General features: G+C 48.4%; 1 protein-coding gene across 10 annotated transcripts in view; it reads left to right on the top strand.

Annotated features, from left to right (window-relative positions):
* Positions 1-20,350, top strand: part of LOC102698879 (ankyrin repeat and SAM domain-containing protein 1A) — a 131,229-nt gene that overhangs the window by 6,303 nt on the left and 104,576 nt on the right. For all 10 annotated transcript variants that reach the window (XM_069190253.1, XM_069190254.1, XM_069190257.1 and 7 more), the window contains exons 2-3: positions 17,795-17,875; positions 19,516-19,672. In XM_069190253.1, coding sequence (XP_069046354.1) covers positions 17,795-17,875; positions 19,516-19,672 — 238 coding nt within the window. The remainder of the gene's footprint in view (positions 1-17,794; positions 17,876-19,515; positions 19,673-20,350) is intronic.

The raw sequence follows: 20,350 nt of genomic DNA on the forward strand, positions 1-20,350 counted from the left end.
AGGATACTGTACTTGCCCTCATAGTGCTCAGATTGCACCAGGAAGACCTCTCCTCGTGTCAGCGTTGCAAATGCACGATTAACTTACCTGGTTAAATAAAAGAAGTTATTCAGTTCTCTAATTGGCCCTTACTAATCATGGCCTCCTAATAATCCCTCTCTATGAATTGGCTACATTACTCTGCTCTCCTCCCCACTGATAGCTGATGTGTGGTGAGCGTTCTGGCGCACTATGGCTGCCGTCGCATCATCCAGGTGGATGCTGCACATTGGTGGAGGTGGAGGGGAGTCCCCATTACCTGTAAAGCGCTTTGAGTGGAATGTCCAGAAAAGCGCTATATAAGTGTAAGCAATTATTATTATTATTATAATTGCACTCCATACAGAATCTTGAACACAGTAACCATGTTGATTTGGTGTATAAGGAACAAGTAAAGCTTTATGCCATGCTGAAAAGCTGGCTGTGGTGTTTTCTTCAGGCCATCTGTGAAGACACCCACCGAAAGAAGGCTCCACAGCCACAAGTTTGTTTCTTTTCTTCTCTTTTTACGTGTTCCTTTGCAGCCTACGCATGTCGAACATGAACATGTCGATTTATCTGTTACCACAGGGGTTAGCAGGGCAGCCCGGGAAGATTTAATTTAAACACCCAGGCAGATGTAAATTTGTAGCTCAAATGACATTTGATTTTCCGTTTGTCTCTCCTTCTCATTTGAGTCTTTCCTGTTCAGTAAAATATCGGGTCTCGCTAAGGAAGCGATCATTCGAAATAATATTAGGCCTCTGTGAAAGCAGTGCAGTGTTACCTCCTGATGCTGCGTACCTCTTGTCTCTCTGCGTTGATAAATGAGCTTCCGCAGTTCGCTGCGAACAGGTCCGCGGGGACTGCAGCCAGCAGTCAAGGGGAAAGAAAGCTGTGTGTGACGTTGTGGGCGCACAAGGTGTTCTGGGGTAGTGGGGGGGTTAAGCCAGGACGTCCAGGCCAGGCTGCGCAAACATCTCTGCCCCTGAGCACCGAACAGCGCCGGTGTTGATGTGGCCGGTCAGGGGAGCAGGCATCTGCTGACGGGGTAGGAATGGATCAGCAGTGGAGTGAGCAGAGGGCCAGGACTTTGTGTACAGCTGAGCCCTTTCCTCAGGAAAAACAGTCTGCTGAGATGTTTTTTTTAAGAATAATCTTTTCCTCGATTTTTTTTGTAGCCAGTTCAATTAGCCCATGGATTTACAGTATATGTACGCACATTATACTGGCAGGTGCTTTCCTAAATGTCCAAGGGCTTAGAGAAGAACCGATTCAGCTGTTTATATTACCTGGTGATTAAAAAGAGAAGGTCGAGTCACAGTATTGCAGTTTTTGCTTTATTCCTTCTTGGTGTAGGGAAATGCAAGTTGTGTTAAAAATGTTCAGCATTGTGTGCTCATCAGACTATTAACAAGAGAGGAAACATAACTGAAGCAAGGCAAATAGGGGGAAAACAAAAATTTTAAGAACCCAGGCGGTTATTTGTATGTGTGTGTATGAGAGTAGGAGAAGTAGGAACATAATAGGCACCTGTGATGTATTTGTAATTTGTTTCTTCATACTAATGTAGTGCTCTGCATAATTGTATTGCTGCACTGACTCATTCTGTTGAATTATTGGACTTTTAAGAAGCGCAATCTGTGGTAAAGCTTTTTCACAAGTTGCGATTTCTGACCTTTAAATCGCGACTTCTCTGAGAATTCAATCAATGCGATGGGCTGTCCAGAATCCCCACTGCTCTGCGTCGCTTCTAAGAGTTGTTCTTATGTCATACTGTGGCTTTATCAAAGAGCTTTAAGGGAAAGGTTGCTGGCGATTTGGCAGATTAGGCCTCACCGGGTTAGGGTGCAGTAACTTGGCTGTTCAAATCACCAGTGTGACCTTAAAGATCAGGCTGCCCGAACCTGGCTTTGGGAATACAGCTGCCATTGAAGAAAAGTGTTGTCTCTAATGTTCTGAAGCGTCGAGAGTCTTCTGCATGAAGAACGATCAGGTCTCTCTTAGGGGCTGGTGGTGAGCGGCCTGGGTTTCCTCGGGTGCAGGTGTCTCGGTCAGCCGAAGAAGGGTTCCCGCCCCAGAGGCCTGGCCCAGAACTGTCCGTCAGGGAAAGGGGAGAGCACGTCGGCGGTAAATGTGTCAAACACAAGGGCTAAAGTTGCTTCCTTCTCTCGTAAAACTGTTGCGACCGTGTGGGGGTGACACTGTGGAATTCTGGTAAAGTGGTGACTCGGCCTGTATAGAAATACTGGGGAGGGGGGCTAAAACTCTGAGTCATGCTGTACGCTGTCATGTGGCGCTGCTTGTGGACGGTGCACATGCGTTAAAAGAAGACCACTTCAAACGCACTGAAAAGCTCAAAACCCTGAACTAAACCGAGCCTGAGCCGCACAGCGGTATTGTTGAGAAATCGACTTATCCTCCCTCCCGACTCCGGTATTTATTGCTGGATAACAGGTTATATGCTTTCAAGTAGGTGTTTTTGAGGTGTGGCAGCACGGCGTACTTGTGGTGCGTGGCTATTGAGTTCTTCTGCACACCCTTCGGATATTAAAAGTTTGGCATTGGTTTGGCGCCTGGGAGCGCTGCTGTAGCAGACGCTGTCCTCCAGGGCCGTGGAGGTGAGTCAGCGAGGGCTCTCTCGACTTCCAGCAGCGCCTGGGGGGGTGGGGTGGGTGCGTCCGAGGAATTTCTCCATGGGCTCTCGTGCACTGCCGTGAAGCTGAGTCATGAGACAGCTGGTGACTACAGACTGGGGGAGTGTGAAGAAGAAATTGTAAAAAAAAAAAAATGGTGGCAGTAATGTTTTTTTTGGGGGGGCCTTACAAAATAAAGGTTGGTGCAAGTCGTTGACCGCCCCAGCACTGAAGCAGTAAAACCTGTTTTCATCATTCCCGGCCTAGAAGAAATTTCATCCACAACCATCCTTAAAAGAACAGCTCTCACGTCTTGAACAGTGGAGATGACGAGGGTCGCCTTGCTGGTATTCAAAACCGTGTCAGGGTTCATCCAGTGGGCTGTCAGAAGCTGTTGCGAATGAGCAGCACAGGAGGACAAGTAGATAAACGTTTAGGACTGGGAAGATGACGAGCTCCTCTACGCGAAAGGTGGGGGGTGTCTGGAACAAGCCTTGCTGTCATAGCCCTTGATAGCTCCAGGATCCAGCTGGAAGAGATCCCTGGTATCTGCTAGCAACTAAATGACCAAGATGGGTGTAAAGGCTTCCTCTCATTTGTTCGTCTTTGATGTACCTCAGTCAACTCTTGAGCCCTGGGAGACTGCTGTGTTACCTGTGTGTGGGAGACTTTATGGATGTGTCATCCACCCAGCTTGGGATCCTTTTATAGGGTGAACCAGGGCTGTCAGAGCACTTCCTCGTAGAAGATTTGCTCAATGTTTTTGTTTCACATTCTTCCCTTCCAAAGGCTGTTATGACAGCAGGTTTGGATAAAAGCAGGCAGAAATGAACTCGCCGATTTGCTTTCGCCCTTTTGCGGGGTTTTTTAAGGGATTTTCTGCTTGCTTTATGGTAAAGAGGTGCCGGTGTGCGCAGATCTGGAGAGAGACGAGCAGGGCATCCGCACTGTTCAATCGTTCTCTGTGCCTCTTGGGGCTGGAGGAGCTGAACCGGCACTGAGAGACTGAACGACGGGGAGCAGGTTCTAGTCTTGTGCAAGAGCGGCTTGCCGTTCGCCCACATGCCTGAAAAATCAGGTTTACTGAATTGTCACCAGTGTATCCACCCAGGAGCTGGAAAGAAAACATTTCTGATTAATTGTGCACAGAGTCAAATCTGAAGGCTACAGGGAAAGTTCTATGAGAAGACAAAGCTCGCCTGGCTTAACTTACAGACTGCGAACGCATGTCTATTTCTATTGTTAGTAAAAAAACTAAAACAACATCTGTAAATGCATGGCCTCAGAAACCAGCCTGATACCTCTCAGGTTAAAGCAAAGATTTGGAAATCAGTGTGTAAAGGGAGGTGATTTCATCAAAGAAGATGCCCAATGCCCTGCCCATCTCCAGGAGGCCTGTCACAGTGCTGTGCCAGTCTGGGTCTTTCACCTGCCCTTGAGGGTGAACTAGTCTGTTCGATGTGCACAACATCTGGCAGGGCGGGTTTGGTTTTCTGAAGCCACCACTCTTGTTGGTATCAGTGGCTGTGTTCTGGGCAGACGGACACATGATGAAGCGTCAGTCACGGTTTTGTCACAGGCGCACTCCAGTGTTGTCTTGAGACTCAAAGCTCTTGTATTCTTGGTGGGTGGGGATATTTTTTTCACGGTGGTGGTAAACATCTTTACAAGTCCATCTCCCTTTATATTCTGTCATGACATTTCCATTTCACATCCTGTTATGTGTTGCATTGAGCCACTTCTTTTTTTCCCCCTGCTACTGGGATGTGTTCTGTTGTTTGACCAACTCCAGTTTAATGAAGGGACCACTGGGAGCTCTCGAGCTGGAGTTCAGTCGAGCTCCAGCCTGGAGCAGAAGTGGGGTCTGGAGTCGCCCCAAAATCAGGAAATAAAATCAATAATAGGTGAGAGCAACCACATGCATTCCTGGACTGCTTACACCTAAACAAGCAAAATCACACTAAAGTACATTTTCTTTTTGCATAAGGCATCCAAATTTATCTATACATGTGGTATGTATTACTGTTACTCATTAATGTACGCAGAATGGATACAGAAACAACCGACAGACTTAACTACACATTTACGTTAATGTTCCATTACGTAATGTTCTGCTGTTTAATCAGGGGGACAGTGAAAATGAACTTAATAGAAAAAGTATGGGTGATCATTAAGTAGACTAAGGCATTTTGGAAACGGAGTTCTGATCTGAGGCAATTAAGGATATTGCTCTCACTCACGTATTATTGCTGCTAATTTTTTACTGATTCAGCGGCTGCATCAAAAACCTGGTCTGGCTCTGGAGCTGGGCTGACAGAAGTGTGTATTCCCTTCCCTGTGGTGAACACAATGTGCGGCAGTCTGTTCCCATGGGCACCTGTGCCTGGGGTGTGCAGCCCATCCAAATGAGGACCCAGAAAAAGGGAGTCAAAAAAGTGCCTGATTTAAAATTTTCTCTATCCACTTAAGGATAGAGAAGTGTTAGATGGATGCCCTTTCTCTGGAGGAGCTGTGCAGCTTTCAGCTGGCAAAAGTAATTGTATCATCCTTGTTAAAGGAGTCGAAGAATGAGAGCACATCAAAACCATCCTCTCCTACGTGAATACTCTGAGACGACCGATCTCAGCTTCCTTTAGTTTGTGAACTTCTGGGTTACAATCCTTGCTAATCCAGCAGAAAATCAGGTTGTGTTGTTTTTCAGGTCAGTGACGCTGTATGCTTTTGATTCTGAGTTTTAAACTTGAATTTTAGTTTCCGGAGTGCAGAGAATAAAAGAACTGCAGTTTAAATACATGCTGTGGCTGGTGAAAGCGTGGTTTGTTGGAGCAGCGTGCTTTGTGTGTTGTCCTTGTGACAGTTTTCTCTGGCGGGTGATGGTGTGCGATTGGAGGTTTTCATACAGTGATGAAAAAGCAATAGAAACACCTGTCACTTCAGCGATTTCCTCTGGACTCTGCGCGGCGTGCCCACAGAAGAGGCCTTCCGTCAGGCTGTAGTGACAGGCGCTCGGCCTCGTTTTGTTTCATCTTTATTAGCAGATGCAGGAAACTGCCAAACACCCTCACTCATCAGAGCTGTCGGCCAGTTCCTTCCCCCGCTTTGAAAGGCGGCCTCCCTGGACCGCGAGCGGCTCAAGAATAGCTTTCCCTCTCTCTGGCGATGTCTGCCGCTCTGCGAATGGGGGTTACGCGGAGTTCAGGCGACGCTACAGCAACAAATGTGGGTCAGCAGGAATGTACACGTCTCTGGATGAGCTGTGCTCATGGGGCTTTCGGAGATGAGGAAGTGGGGGACACAGGGGCTTGATAGCAGGGATAAATCTTCGGGTAAATGGACTTGCACCCGTCTGAGTGTTCCTCTTTAGTGCTAGAATATTGGGCGAAAAATTGGAAAATAATCCCAATTTTCTCTCGTTAAGTGCTGCTCCCACACAATTACTCCTCTCTCCACGTGGCCTTTGTAGTTAGAGATGACGTTTTGATTATATCTTTTTTTTTTTAAAGCCATCGGCTCTGTTTGGCTGAGCGTTTTTTCTGGAGAGAAGGACAGTAGAATGTCACAGACCTGGTTCACTGTGGATCAGGGGAAAAGCAGGCATATTAAAAAAAGTCAGCTGTTTTTCTTCTACCTTTGTGTGGCTGATCCTTTCCTCCAAAGCAGCTAGACCTTGCGCCTGTTTAAATAGCTGGGCTCTTTGCTAGAACAATCCGATTGCTGCACATTGCTCACAGTGTGTTAAACATCTGAGCTCCACCCACTATTCGAACCCACAACCTTCCAGTTACGAGTCCAGAGCTAAAATCATCTGACTATGCAAGTCAGTCAGCCTTCCTGTTCGACGCTGGACCCTAAAGTATTTTGTACTAAATTAAAATCGCCAATATTTTTTGTTAGGGAACACACACCTGAAGAAGGCTCCACAGCCGAAACTTTGCGTCTTTTCTTTTCCTTTCAGCACGAAATAAACCTTTACCTATTCCTCTGCTGCCTATACATACTGACGCATCTACCTACTGGAATAATTTTTGTCATACCCACCTGATTTTGAAATAGCCAGATGTAGTCGTTCAAATACTATGACTGCACACGGGAGAATGAGGAAGGAGACTTTGCCCATCTTCGAGCCAATCATCTATTATCAAATCACAGCTAGCCCTATCCCATGCTGGAGGCTCTGTGTCAATTGGAGGAGAGGCGTGCCAATCACCTCAGCACATGCCTGGGTCACTGAGGGACAAGAGCCCAGGCCGACTGATTGTACTCTACCCTCTGAGCCAGCCACCACTTGATGAATAATAGTTGAAGTGGGATAGCGGCACGAACCAGGGTCAAACCCATGATCAGAGAGTCCGAACTGAGTCCGAATTTTTTCATATATTTAATGGCTTACCATTAACACCTTCCTAGTATAACGGCGGTGGTCTGTCTGATCTTCAGACACAAAAATAGGGTTTTTGTTTTTGCAGCTGTTTCTAGTTGAAATCCATTTGAACAAGTATAGAAAGGACAAGCTAGGCACACCACAGGCTCTTATTGCAATCTGACCAGTGTGTCCAGTGAGACTGCCCTCCGTGTCCAGGTCCCCGTTCATTTTTATTTCATGTTGCTTAATTGATCAGCCTGCTATCTAAACCTGAATTCGTCTGGACCGCCCGTGTGTCATCATGGGGCAATCTGCTGATGTACCTTACTGTGATGTATTCATGGTTTATGGCGGCGCCTGTGTCAGCTCTGGGTCAGAAACTGAAAACTTGACAGGAAAAAGAGCACGTAGGCTTATCAGCACAGGTTCATCTGGAAATAGAAGCGGTAGCCTGTTAGACCAGAGCTGGTTTCTCCGAACAGGCGCGCTTGCCTGGTCTTCCCCTTGTGGTCATTGCGGTTGTGAGCAGGATCTCTGTTTTGAGCCTCTCTCTCTGTGACCCAGTGTTGCAGCCGCCACCATCTCCACAGGGAGGTGTCGGTGCCAGTCGGAGGTCACGTACGTTCCTTTCCGGGGGGGGCAGGAAATATCGGGGATCACTGTTTCAGTGGGGAGCAAAGAGCCCTGGCTGACCAATCACAGCCCTACCACTATAGGGGGGGGTTTCATGGTCACAGCAGGCTAGTGACATAAGCCGGGGCTCGAAAAACCCTAATGCTGCTGTTGCAATGGTTCATGGTTCTGCTTTCTTCTTAGAAATAAAAAGAGGTTTGAATTTAAAATGTCTAGCCCCTTTTCATACCAAGAGATTTTGTTTTATGCAGCATTTGTATTCTGGATAATTTCCTAGACGGATCACTGTCCAGAATATCAGGACCCCCAGCGATTATGTGTGTGTAGCTGGATTGAGGAGGAAAGCAGGGCTTTCCCTGGCCAGAGAAATCCTGGGATGTCAATCCTAAGGGGAGCCGGTAGACCCAGTGGAGAAGCTGTGGGACGTGCATATCAGTCCCGCCCTCCACGCTCGTCCCAGCCTCAGCCGAAGGCAGCCCTGCCAGAGTAGAGGGCAAGTGGAGTGGCTGGCCAGGTCCAGTTCCTGCTGCAGCCAGGGGCCCATCGTTAGCGGGCGTTTCCGATGTCTGTCTAGTGAACGTCAGACCCTTTGAGATAGCCCTTGATCGCCAGCCTTGAGCACCCCTCGTCTCCTTGTGAACCTTCTTCGGGTGTAAGGTTAACATTTAAGCCGAAACGTTGTTTCCTTTCTTCTCTTTTCGGCACGCAGTAAACCTTTAACTTGTTCCTTTGCAGCCTACGCGTGCTGGCGCAGCTCCCTACTTGAACTGCAGCCTACTTCTGCTGTGACCCCACTATGCCTTCCGCTAAATCTTTTTCTAGATCTCTTCATCATTCCTTCTCCTCCTCCCTGGGCTACTTGCCCCCCTCCTGTCTCTTCACAGCGATCTGTTCCAACACCAGGCTTTCTAATCACCTCCTATTCCTTTACAGATGTCATTATAATATCATTCCTAAAGGATTTCGCCCTCACATCCAAAGAAGGCCCCACAGCCGAAACGTTGTTACTTTTCTTCTCTTTTCAACATGGATTTCCCCTTTAACTTGTTCCTTTGCGGCCTACGCATACTGACGCAGCTCCCTACTTGAATCCCTTGTCTCCACCGGTTAAGCGCCCAGCATAGACAGGCATGGCTGCCAGGACCTGCGATAGACCCATCTCTCCAGACGGGACTGGGCAGCCGTCAGTTCAAAACCACTTCTTTTATTTTACTTGGGGAACGCGGGGTAACTCTTTCTGCGGGAGACCTCGTTTTTTTTCTTTCGTTGGAGCATGCTGGGGAGGAAGGGGTCTCCGCTGAGGTTCCTCAGAGCCGAGTCATGATGAGTCAGGGCTGCTTGTTCCCTTTGCTTCGATCTGCTCACTCGCTCTGCCGGGGAACAGGCGACGCGCTCCTGTCCAGACCGCAACACTCAGGGGGGCTGCAGTAGGGACAGAATGTTCTAGAAATAGCACAGATGGCAGCACTTCCTATGGGTCCTCCTCATCTTCAGAAGCCCCGGTTCCCTCCGCTCTCGGCACAGGTAACCAGTGGCTGTCAGGGGAGGCGCGTGTGTGATGTGGTCTTTGAGGCTGACAGCTTGGTGTAGCAGGCGGAAAAGCCCGTCAGCACTCTGCTTCCTGTGCGGTTCCAGTGAGCGTGAGAGCAGTGCTGCCGCTCCGCGCTTTCGTTTTCCGAGCCTCCGCTCGTCAGCGGTGCTGTGAGAAACGTCTTGACCGACTTGTAATTAATTCTGCCTTGGATTGCAGTCTGCGTCCCCCAAAATGCGCACTTCGCTGTTTGAGGAATTGCGTTTGTGAAAATGGGCCGCCATAGTGGTGGCACCGGGAAAGACGCTGACCCAGCTGCGGGTCTGTGATCACGGGTTCGAGCCTGGATCGTGTTACAGTCCCACTGTGACCTGAAGCAGTGGCGCACCCAGCTGGGTGGCCTCCTTGGCACTGCTCAGCCTGGGTGCCTGCAGACATGTGGTCAGGGAGGGGCACACCTCTCCTCCAATCAGAGCTGCATAGAGGCACTAATAGGTGGAGATGGGGGGCGTGGCTTGAATGTGGGTGGGGTCAGATGTGTCTGCTCACCCTTCATCATTGTACCCGTGTACAGCCACACTGATTGTGGATAACAGCGTGTGGTTTTTAGTGTTGCAAAAGTGAAAAACAGTCTCTCTGGTATTTGTCTGCAGAAAAATGTAACATAGCGAGATATGTCTTTTCTTGAAGGGGAATACTTGTGGATATATCACTAAGTTGAAATATTTAATTTTTTTGTTGCATCATGCCCATGTGAGATCAGATTTGGAGACCCTAAAGTGTCAGTCAGTTTGGAGAGAGAGCCTTTCTGACACTGTCGCGAGCCAATGGAGAAGCAATGGTTGCACTCACAATTTCCAGTTGGAGTTCTGCTTTAAGTCCGAAAGGAATTGGTCCTGTTTCACCAACATCTCGGGAGGGAGTACATAATCACAGCCCCGTAGCCTGTGTGACGGCTACCAGGAGGTTTATTGAGTGTTGAAGTTTATTGGAAGGTTCAGTGGGGATCAGCTGTGGTTCACTGCATTAAGAGTTTGGAAAGCCTCTGTTGGTGGCAGGGCAGTAGGACATAAGGTAGGACATGTGAACAATTTAGTAACCAGTTAGCCTAGACAGCATGTCTTGGGAGGAAGGAGGAAATGTCAAGATATTGCAAAAACCCACTGGGGTAACATGCAAACTCCACACAGAAAGGGGCCTCTGTTCAGAATTGAATCCAGGACGCAAGAGCGGAGAGGCAACAGCTCTAACCACTATGTGGGGAAAAAAAACAGAGTATAGCAACAGCCTTTTCGACAAGAACACACTATGGGTCCGGTTGCCTTGGCCTGCTGTTCGCACCTGCTGTCTCGGATAGACATGGCAGTCAGGCAGTAGAAGTCTCAGTGCTACAGGTTCTCTGTGGTGAGAACTGAAAAAGTCACCTAGGCTGAGAATTCACCCCCTAAAAAGTGGAGCAAAGTGGAGTTTGTCAGCTATTTCAAGATCCTCATCTGGGTTGCCTGCATCTCCGGGAGTTGCACTCCATGGTATTGACACAATATTTTCCATCGGATGCACAAAAGCAGTATGGAACCTTACACGGGCGTGCAAAAGAGACAGGGGAAAAATCCGGGCGCATCCTACCTGTGCTGACGGATCACTACAGCCACAAGGGTGAGGCTCCTCTGGTTGTCAACTAGATCTGGACAGATCGGATTACCGCCAGCCCCCGATGTGAGGGTGGATCAGTGCCGCTGGCACGTGGGTGGCAGAGGGCCAGGCTTCGCATGCTGGGACTGAGCTCAAGAGTGGGCGAGGAGAGTGAAGGTGCGTTGAGTTTCCAAACAGGAAGTCCTGACCTCTGGGGCTGGAATGAGTGTTGATTCCGAAGAGCGAAGCTTCAAGCAGTGTTTCCACTTCCTGTTCCTTCTGCCAGTCCTCTTACGTCCTTGTGGTCGGTCGGCCTCTGCTGGCAAACCTCGAGAATGTGGGCTCAGAGTTGTACTCACCAGAGGAGTGTCTTTTCTCTTTCTTTCAGTCTCTTTGGTGAGTCGAATATTCAGTCCTTTCAAAAGGCCTCGTCTCTCCATGCAGCTCTGTACAGAACGGGCCTCTTTGCCCAACTCGGGTTCATCTCCAGCTCTCCCATCTCTCTCTTAATACACTCTTCTGCCGCAGCTGACTCGAACAGAATCTCTGCATTGCCAAGCTGTCATTCGGGATTTCCCATGGAAAGAGATGGGTTTCAGGCAGCACACTGGCACGGTGGATGGCATTGCCGCCCCACAGTGCCGTGTTGTTTTCCAGAGCCGGGGTACTGTCTGTGTGGAGTTTGTATGTTCTCCCCATGTTCGTGTGAGTTTCCTCCAGGTGCTCTGGTTTCCCTCCAACAGTCCAAAGACATACTGCTACAGAAGGTTAATTACCTTCTGAGAAAACAGGCCCTGGTGTGAGTGTGTCCATGTGTGCCCTGTGATGGACTGGGTGTATCGTGTATCCTGTTTTGCACCCTTAGCTTGCTGGCATAGGCAGGGTGCTGCAATTCTGGCCATGATAAGGCTCTAGACCAGGAAAAAAAAGACGGTGATGTTTCTGCTGCAAGCCTGCTGCTTGAACGTATGGCAGAATTGCTGCACCACACATAATTGAATTAAATGGGCCTCCTGGTGTCGAATGAATGCCAGACGCTGCTAGGCTTCTATTTCTCGGGGAAAGTCTAATTCCTTTCATGTATTGCCAATGCGCCAATTGGATTTCCCACTAATCCATTTGTTTCCCCCCCAAACTAACTCACCTGGATACCTTTTGCTGAATCCTGTTCAATCTGGGAGTACAGCCCATCAGGACAGATGTGGAATCTGATTGAAATTTCCCTCCAGCGTTAGCGTACACAGTTGTGTGTACATTTGTACAAGTATTTTTATTCTTAACCATCTATAAGCTACTCCTGCAGGGATTCTGCACACAGAGTCCAAAACAGCTCCAGACAGAGAGTGACCTGGTGTCTAAGGCCAGAATATTTCTTAATCTTTTAATCGCCACAGTTCAGGCCGCAAGTACTTGCTGTTCCCCAAACTCCTCAGCCTCAGCTCCCCTACTTCCACGTGTCACACACCTGTGACTAGGCCATTTTTCAAACAGGTTCCTTTTTGTTGTGCAGCGCATCTTTAATACAGAAGCCAAGTCTGTCAGTCGTTTGTTTTTTCAGTGCATTTTGGTGATGAGTCTGTCCCTTGGGTTGTGTTACAGACGTCTGGAGCTTATATTTGAAAAAGGCCTCATTAAGAGGTTAGTATCGTTAGTATTTCTGCACCGGTACGTACCTCTCACCCGCTCATTCTGTTGTTATTCACTCTTCTGTGCTCCTAAAATGACACATGACCAACGGTGAACTTAGGATAGGAGAGTTCTGATAGTTTTGGCGCTTGTAGATTTGAAAGATGCCACCTCTTGGTTCGTTAAAAAAAAGGCAACGCGTGTGTGCAAGGCCAGCCAAGAAGGGCCTCGGAACTCCTGCTCCCGTCTTTGTGGGGATCTTTTCTCTGGTTTGATTTGTGATGTCTGCGTGCGCGTGCAAGGAGTAAGTAATCAAGCGCAGGCTGTATTCTCCTGTAAGAGCCCCAGGGCTACAAGAGTCCACATCCCTGCCAGAGACAGAGGGAGGGGAAAGAGTCTCAGTCTCAGGCCTAATTCAACCAGATATTTTTTTTTTGTGTGGTCTATATATTCAATCGAAAGACGAAAAGGCTGAAACGATTTATTTTTGTGTCTGTCATTCTTCCTTTCTTGTGCTTCTCTATTATAATCCAGTGACACCATTCCAAACCTGGGCATCCTGCCATGCTCAGTTTTTTAGTGGGGAGGGGCAGTTTTGGTTTCACTCCTTAAGGGCGGTAGGATCACCTGCTTTTATTTTGCCTCTGATCTTAATGCTTTGATTGAACAAATTATCACATCAGGGATTGCATTACCTGTTTTTGGAGCAATTGATTAAGATCTCACTGGGGAGTAATTAAGGGCTGTCCCGTTCCGAGATAACAGGGCACTAGATAAGGCTCCCATTGTATAGTAGCTTGATCCATTTCAGGTTTTACAGGTTGCAGGCTTTGTTGTATTGTGGTGACTGGGTATTGTATTTTGCTGGGTATTTCAGGTGCAAATGTGAGTAGTGCTCACAAGACAAACTGTCATTTATTTGAAAAAGCATCAGCAGGACAGAAATGTGGCAGGAGTTAGAAAGGGCAGTTTTAAGCTTTCCCATAACAATTGTAAAAATCTGGGACTAGACTCTGAATCTTAACAGTTCTGTAGATGCATTATTTGAATCATTGCTCAATAAGATGCTCTTTTTCAAAAGAATCCCACCAGTGAAGAGTGGCTATCTGTTAGTTGTTGAAATGTGTTTGTGTGGGGTTTTGACAAAGGTAAAGCACAGAATCCCATGATCTGTGTTGCGAGTCTTGCCATTCTCCCAAGAGCTGGAAAATCACGTGGTGTTCAGATTATGCCCTCACACAATCAAGGGTATTGCCAAGGTAAACCAAGATAAATCCCACCTGACTTTCTCCTCTGCTTCCAGCCTCCTGCCTTTGCTTCCCAATGAACACTCAATGGGAAACATTAGGAACTCCTACTGTATAACAAGCCTGTATAATATGTCCCCTTTCAGCAGGGCTCCTGATGGTGGTGGTGTCTGGGGCTGCTCTGTGGCTCCTGAAGGGGCTCCTTGCTCCCCACTTTCCAATAGGATTATGATACAGGGATTGCTCAGGCCAGGAACTGTGATGGAAGTCTGTGTTCCCTACCTCAACAATCAACTGTCACTGAGAATGTCTTCCTGGGGTGGGGTTCTACTACTTTTAATACTTTGGCCAGCAATTATACCTGCTCATAGTGTGTGGTTTTGCCCCCTGTCATCAGCCCACTGTTTAAGCCCTTTAGACTTTAGAGTCTGGGATGATGTGCTTTTGTTGAAGAATAGCCCTGTGCCTTTCAGAACAAGAAACTATATCTCCAACCTTGGGTGACCACAGGAGCCTATCCCAGCAAGCACTGGGCACAGGGCTAAATTATTTGATTATTAAGTTAATTGTTAAATGTAATGACTGCTGAGACAGAAACTTTTTAAGCCTTATTACTCACAGCAGGCTGTTTTGTCTGCTTTCCAATCAGCCAGCAATTATATCACCCTGCAGCTCACAACTGGAAACTCACTGAAGCTCAGCAGGTCTGAGCCTCGTCAGTACCTGGATAGGAGACCTCCTGGGATAAACTACGATTGCTGCTGGAAGAGGTGTTGGTGGGCCAGTAGGAGGCACTCACCCAGCAGTATGTAAAAGTATGCAGCAGTATGTAGCTCCTTCGGATGAGATGCAAGACTGAGATCCTGACTTTCTGTGGTCATTAAAAATCCCAGGGCGTTTCTCGAAAAGTGTAGGGGTGTAACCCCGGCATCCTGGCCAAATTTCCCATTGTCCTTTACCAGTCATGGCCTCCTAATAATCCCCCTCTCTGAACTGGCTTCATCACTCTGTTCTCCTCCCCACTGATAGCTGGTGTGTGGTGAGGGTACTGGTCACTATGGCTGCCATCGCATCATCCAGGTGGGGCTGCACACTGGTGGTGGTGGAGGGGAGTCCCCATTACCTGTAAAGCGCTTTGACTGGAGTGTCCAGAAAAGCTCTATATAAGTGTAACCAATTATTTTTATTAGTTTTTTTACCTTTGACACATTAGGAAGAAGATATTGGCAAAGTACAATTTAGAAAGATAAGGAAGAAAAATAAATCAGAACAAAACTGGTCTTAACATGAATGACCAACTTGTAAAGTGAGCCCCAGGCGTTCCAGGCTGGTCGTGGAGAGGCACTGTGTCTGCTGTTTTTAAAAGATCATTTTAAAGCTGTGAAATGGGGGCAGTTATGCCAGGTTTAGATGGTTTTGGTCAATAGAAGCTGAACTGGACTGTAAGCATGTAAAAACACCAGTGATCCACATTCTGCTGAAGCAGTGGCTCTTAACCTTTACTGCAGCCTGTGCTTCCTTGGGCCTCAAAACCTGTTCTCGCACCCCTGATAGAAAATTGTTGACATAGGTCAGTTGTTTAAGCCTAAGATGTATCATAAATTTAGAAGGAAAGAGATTGAGAATACATTACCTTAAATACCAAGATTTGATGACGCAACGTCATTGTACATGCGTGCCTGTGCTTAATTTGTGTTTTTCACTGATTTACCTTCTAAACCTATCTGGCCAGACTCGCACCCTCAGAAGGGTGGTCTCACTCCCCCAGGGGTGTGTGCACCCCAGTTAACAACCACTGCTCTAAAGGCTCAGCTCTGTAATTAGGCCAAATACTGTCGAATACCTGGTCTATTTTAAGTGAGATTTATTGTATTGAAAGCCTGTAATTTGCCATTGCTGTCTGCTTAACAGTCATCCGTCGCAGTTTTAGAAGATCATCTAAAATGAGTTTTTAAAGATGGAGTGAGCAGTGCTGTATTCTCGCCCTGGGTCTCTGGGGGGTGTTGCACTGTTGCCGACATTGTGACTGTGCACCAGGGGAGCTGCAGACGTTGCTGGGAAGCAGAGGAGGGGGTTAGTCCCTGAGAGGCTTGGGGCCCTGTCTGCACAGCGTTAATCCGGGTTTAGGATTGACGGGGGGTCTCTTCCGCTGGCACAGTGCCCGCCGAGGGGAGGGGTGGGCTCTCCCCTCTGGGCACAGCAGACTGAGGCTTCCTGCTGTTCGCTGGGCACAGGCCGGGTGCCATATTTGAAGAAAACAATTACAGAGCTCTAAAAAAATAAAAATAAAAATAACAGTGATGTCGTTGTTTCAGTCCACCTGTGCCTATGGTGGAATGTATGAATTCGAATTATTTTTTATACATTTCTGAGATTTTACTAATACTAGATAATAACTGTAATGAACATTCTTACTGCGTCATCTAGCAGTTGTGTACAAATCCCTTCAGAATATTTTGTGTCTCTGTTTTAATTGATCTTGGAGACATTAGCTGGACCGGTGGGCAGACCCTCATGATAATTAAACCTTGCGTCACAATAAAAAGGTTGAAAAATTCGAAGGAGGAAAGGGGGCAAACCGTTTTCCGCCTTTCCAAAACTTCAGCCTACATCTGCCCTTGGGGCTTGGGGGGTAGGGGTAGTTGCTTGCAGTTATTCTAGGGTCACCCCTGAACCCCCTTAATCCTGAGCTTGTGGGGGGGGAATCCCAGGATGAGGAAAGATCAGTTCTGTCTTCTTTCTGGGGTTTGAATGTGAATTAAACAGCCAGGCTGTGTCTTTCGGGTGCTAGTGGTTCCCGGTCAGTCCTCACTGCCTGAGGTCCAGGCAGCTGTCCTTGTCGCGAGGCCGGTGTTAGACGGGAAGGCCCCCCGCACTGCTCAGGAATGTCTCGCTGCCTCCGCCGCCTCGCCTCGCCTCGCTCTCCTGCTCCCAGCTTCCTCATTCCCCCTCCAGAGGCCCACACCCCTGGGAGACAGGCAGCTCTGACCCCGGGACCCCCGCTGGGGAGAGGTCCGGTCCTTCGGTCTGGCTCTGGAGAGAGTCGTTCAGCAGCTGTAGGCCGTAGCTGGGGAGCAGTTTAGCCCAGAGGGGCCTTTCAAGGAATTTCACGTGACTCCTGCTACAGACGGGAAACAGGAATGGACTTATTGACGTTTTGGTGGCAGGAGATAAAACTGACGTAATTGTGAAACTAGTGGATAAACAGGTTCTGTACCCCATGTCTCCACTTTATTTACAATCTCCATTCCCAGCGGTTATTCACTGATTTATTGTGCCTAATAAGTATGGTTTGTGAAGTAGTTTGATTTTATTGAAGACTCAGCTCTAGTAAGCTGTAGATCAGAGCAAGGGGAGGATCGCTTATTCCTGCAGCTGTGTCCAAGTCCGTATCCCTGGAGAAATGCATGTTTTTGTTCACCTGCTTTTACTAGTCCTGAAGGCATTTTAGAGGACTCTGGTATAAACATTGTGGGATGTTATAAAGGAGATTCAAGCAGCATGATCAGTTAATGAGGCTTCTCTACCATTCCGGGACCTTCAGGAGACTGATGCTATGGTTTTTCTGAGAGACATTGATAAAGGGTGGCACAGAGGTGCAGAGGTTAGCATTGCTGCCTTGCAGCGCTGGGGCCTGGGTTCAATTCCTCACCTGTGGGTGCTGTCTGTGTGGAGTTTTAATGTTCTCCCTGGTCTTTATGTGGGTTTCCTCCCGCAGTCTAAAGAACATACTGGAAGGTTAAGTTGGCTTGGGGCAAAATTTGGCTCTGGCATGTGTGTGTCTGCCCCGCTATGGAGTGGTATCCTGTCAGGGTGTACCCTGTCTTGAGCCTATTGCTTGCTAGGATAAGCTCCGGCTGCCTAGCGACTCTGAAATGCAAGAAGCAGCTAGAAACTTCTGGATGGCATTAATAAACTGTGGTAACTGGGAGGGGTCAGACAGAGCTGGGTGGGGTCGGTGGGTCCAAATTGCTTCTCCCGTCAGGCACTGAGACTCTCCTGTTACCTTTCCTGGCTGTTCTCAATTCGGGGAACCCCTGTGCCCATCTTCCCGGGGCCGTCCAGCAACGCGGGGTCTGTTAAGTAACCATGTGGTCTGTCTTTGCAGCATCTGGAGGGGCCCCAATGTCAACTGTGTGGACAGTACGGGATACACCCCCCTACATCACGCCGCCCTCAACGGACACAGGTGAGCTCCGCGCGTTCCTCTTGTGTCGTTCTCTGTCTGGAGCACGTCAAACCTCCTGCAGAGCCAACGTGTGCTCAGACACTAGGTTGGCTTTCACAGAAGGAGAAGATACACCTATTGTTCTAGTAAAATACCATCAAAGTCTAATCATTAATATCCTAAACCACTTATTGATGTATTTTTCACGATGAATTGTGGAATTTATGATCTATCTGTACTGCAGTGGCCTAGGTTTATACGATCTGACAGTCATTTGTTTGAGCATGTTTTCTGTGCTGCTGTGTTTGTGTCGTGTTAGCGACAGCTTTAAAGCCTTTAGTCTCTTGTGTCTTTCCATACCTGCATGAGGTTCAGACTCTTGTCATTAAAAACCCTGATGGAGGGCAGAATTCGGCTATCGTAAACCTCACATTTGAACACTTAGAAGAGTCATTCAGCTGGCCTCATTCGAAGATAGCACGTTCACTGCTCTTGCTGGGGGTCCTGAGACCAGCTTGGTGCTCAGTGTTAGTCTGCTTATGGGCAGAGCAGACTTGTCGTCCCCCCACCCCACCCCCCAGATAGAGGAAGTGTAGAAGGTTCCTGTGGTCAGTCTTAGTCTCAGATCAGCTCCCTCTTTGCACTTTGTGGCTGCCAGTGATTTGAATAGCTTAGGGCTGAAGTTAAAATTGGGTCACGTGCTTTCTGAGCACAATTTTACGGGCAGGGCTGGCGGTCATCTCTCAAAGCGCTCTGCGATTGTGCGTTTTCTGAGCGATCTTGATTGATCCTCGATGTGATGATGCTGTGTTGTCATCTGTGTGGGCTGACGCAGTAGATCTAGCTGCCTGGCCAGATCGTCGCTTTTTAAATTAAAATGTTTTTCCAGTTGACTTATCTGGTGGAATAAGACCTCTTGATTGGCTTCCTGTGGCGGGAACTGGAGCAAACGTCAGTACTCCTCCATCTGTGAAGAGCCGATGTCGCTTAGCTGCCGCAGTTGCACTTTGCAAATCTATTGCATCTTGCACCCAGAAGGATCTCTGTTTGTATCTGGAGACAGGAGAGAAGTACAGTCCCCTCTGGAGGGGAGAAAACTGCCCCTTTTTGTGCCTCCAGCTCATACACTTATTATAAGGGGTGGCAGAGTTTGTAGTGACTTTGCCAGTTTTAAATGCAAGAACAGATTTATGTAGGACAGATTGAGAAAACTCCTGTTCAGATTTAGCCAGCACACAGGGGACAGCTCTCCTGATAGCAAGCTCAGATCTATAAATACCAAAATGCAGCTGAGCCATACTGTTAACTGGTAGAGGCCCTGTCCATAGCACGATGTCCCCAGCTGCTGTAACAGGGCATACATTTTATACATCTGTTGAAGAAGGAAGGGCGCCTCCTGCAGGTCTGCCACCGTAAGTTGTTGCAGCAGCTGCAGGCTTGTCTCCTCTAGAATCTCATTGCAGTTCTTCAGTCCATAATCCACATACATCCGAAGGCTCGGAATGCCTCTCGGTTACGACCTTTTCTGCGTCCTGTTGTCCCTGCTGCACGACGGGCAGGGATCTGCGGGATGAGGTGGTATCTCAGATCTGGGTGCTGCGCAGCCCGGAGCGCAGGAGTGTAACTGTTCCCCCCCCACCCCACCCCTGCTGTCTCCCCAGTGAGGTCGTGGAGGCTCTCCTGCGGAACGAGGCCCTGACGAACATCGCCGACAACAAGGGCTGCTACCCTCTCCACCTGGCCGCCTGGAAGGGGGACCAGCAGATCGTCAGGCTGCTGATTCACCAGGGCCTCTCGCACCCCAAACTCAACGAGCAGGTCTGAAAGCCTTCGCACTCTCTCCCGCTTGGTCACGACCGCCACTCGCACACTACTGACCCGGCACCGGCTTCTGGGTCTCCAGTGGGCAGGAGGAGGAGCCCACTGGTGTGCTGCTTGCGGCCGGTGGCTGGGTCAAAGTTAGCGTGTCGGCCTGACCACTTTGCCTCCATGCTGAGATTGTGCACGTGGGAACAATGTGGCGAAGCTGTAACAGAACTCTTTCCCTGCAGGATGCTGATTTTAGACTTCCTCTGAGCGTTTTAAAACGGGTCTCATTTCTCTCCCTCCTGGGGAAGCCCTTTCTTGGGATCGGTTCTGGAGGAGGAAAAATCGCCTGCTTGCATCCGCTGTTATTTTGCAGCTCGTAAAAGGGCATAAAAAGGGACCTCAACGATTTAGCTCTTTAATATAGTTTTCAAAGCTGCATTATGTACCACGTCAACAGAGCTGGGGCCTGCTGGTTGTGGTTGTCATGGCCGAGTTAGATCTGGGCCTCTGTCCGAATCCTTGAGGGCAACTGTGGACAACCAGTGTGAGGCCAATGTCAAAGGTCCAGTCTGAGTTCTTTAATCCCCAGTATTTACCCTAGATCTTTCCTGCTGGACTCTCGGCGGCTTAATCTAGCCCTTTATTGAACTAATAATAGCTTAAAAAGGACCAAACAGAGGTTCGTTC

This window comes from Lepisosteus oculatus, chromosome 5 (genome assembly GCF_040954835.1).
Source record: "Lepisosteus oculatus isolate fLepOcu1 chromosome 5, fLepOcu1.hap2, whole genome shotgun sequence".
NCBI lineage: Eukaryota > Metazoa > Chordata > Actinopteri > Semionotiformes > Lepisosteidae > Lepisosteus > Lepisosteus oculatus.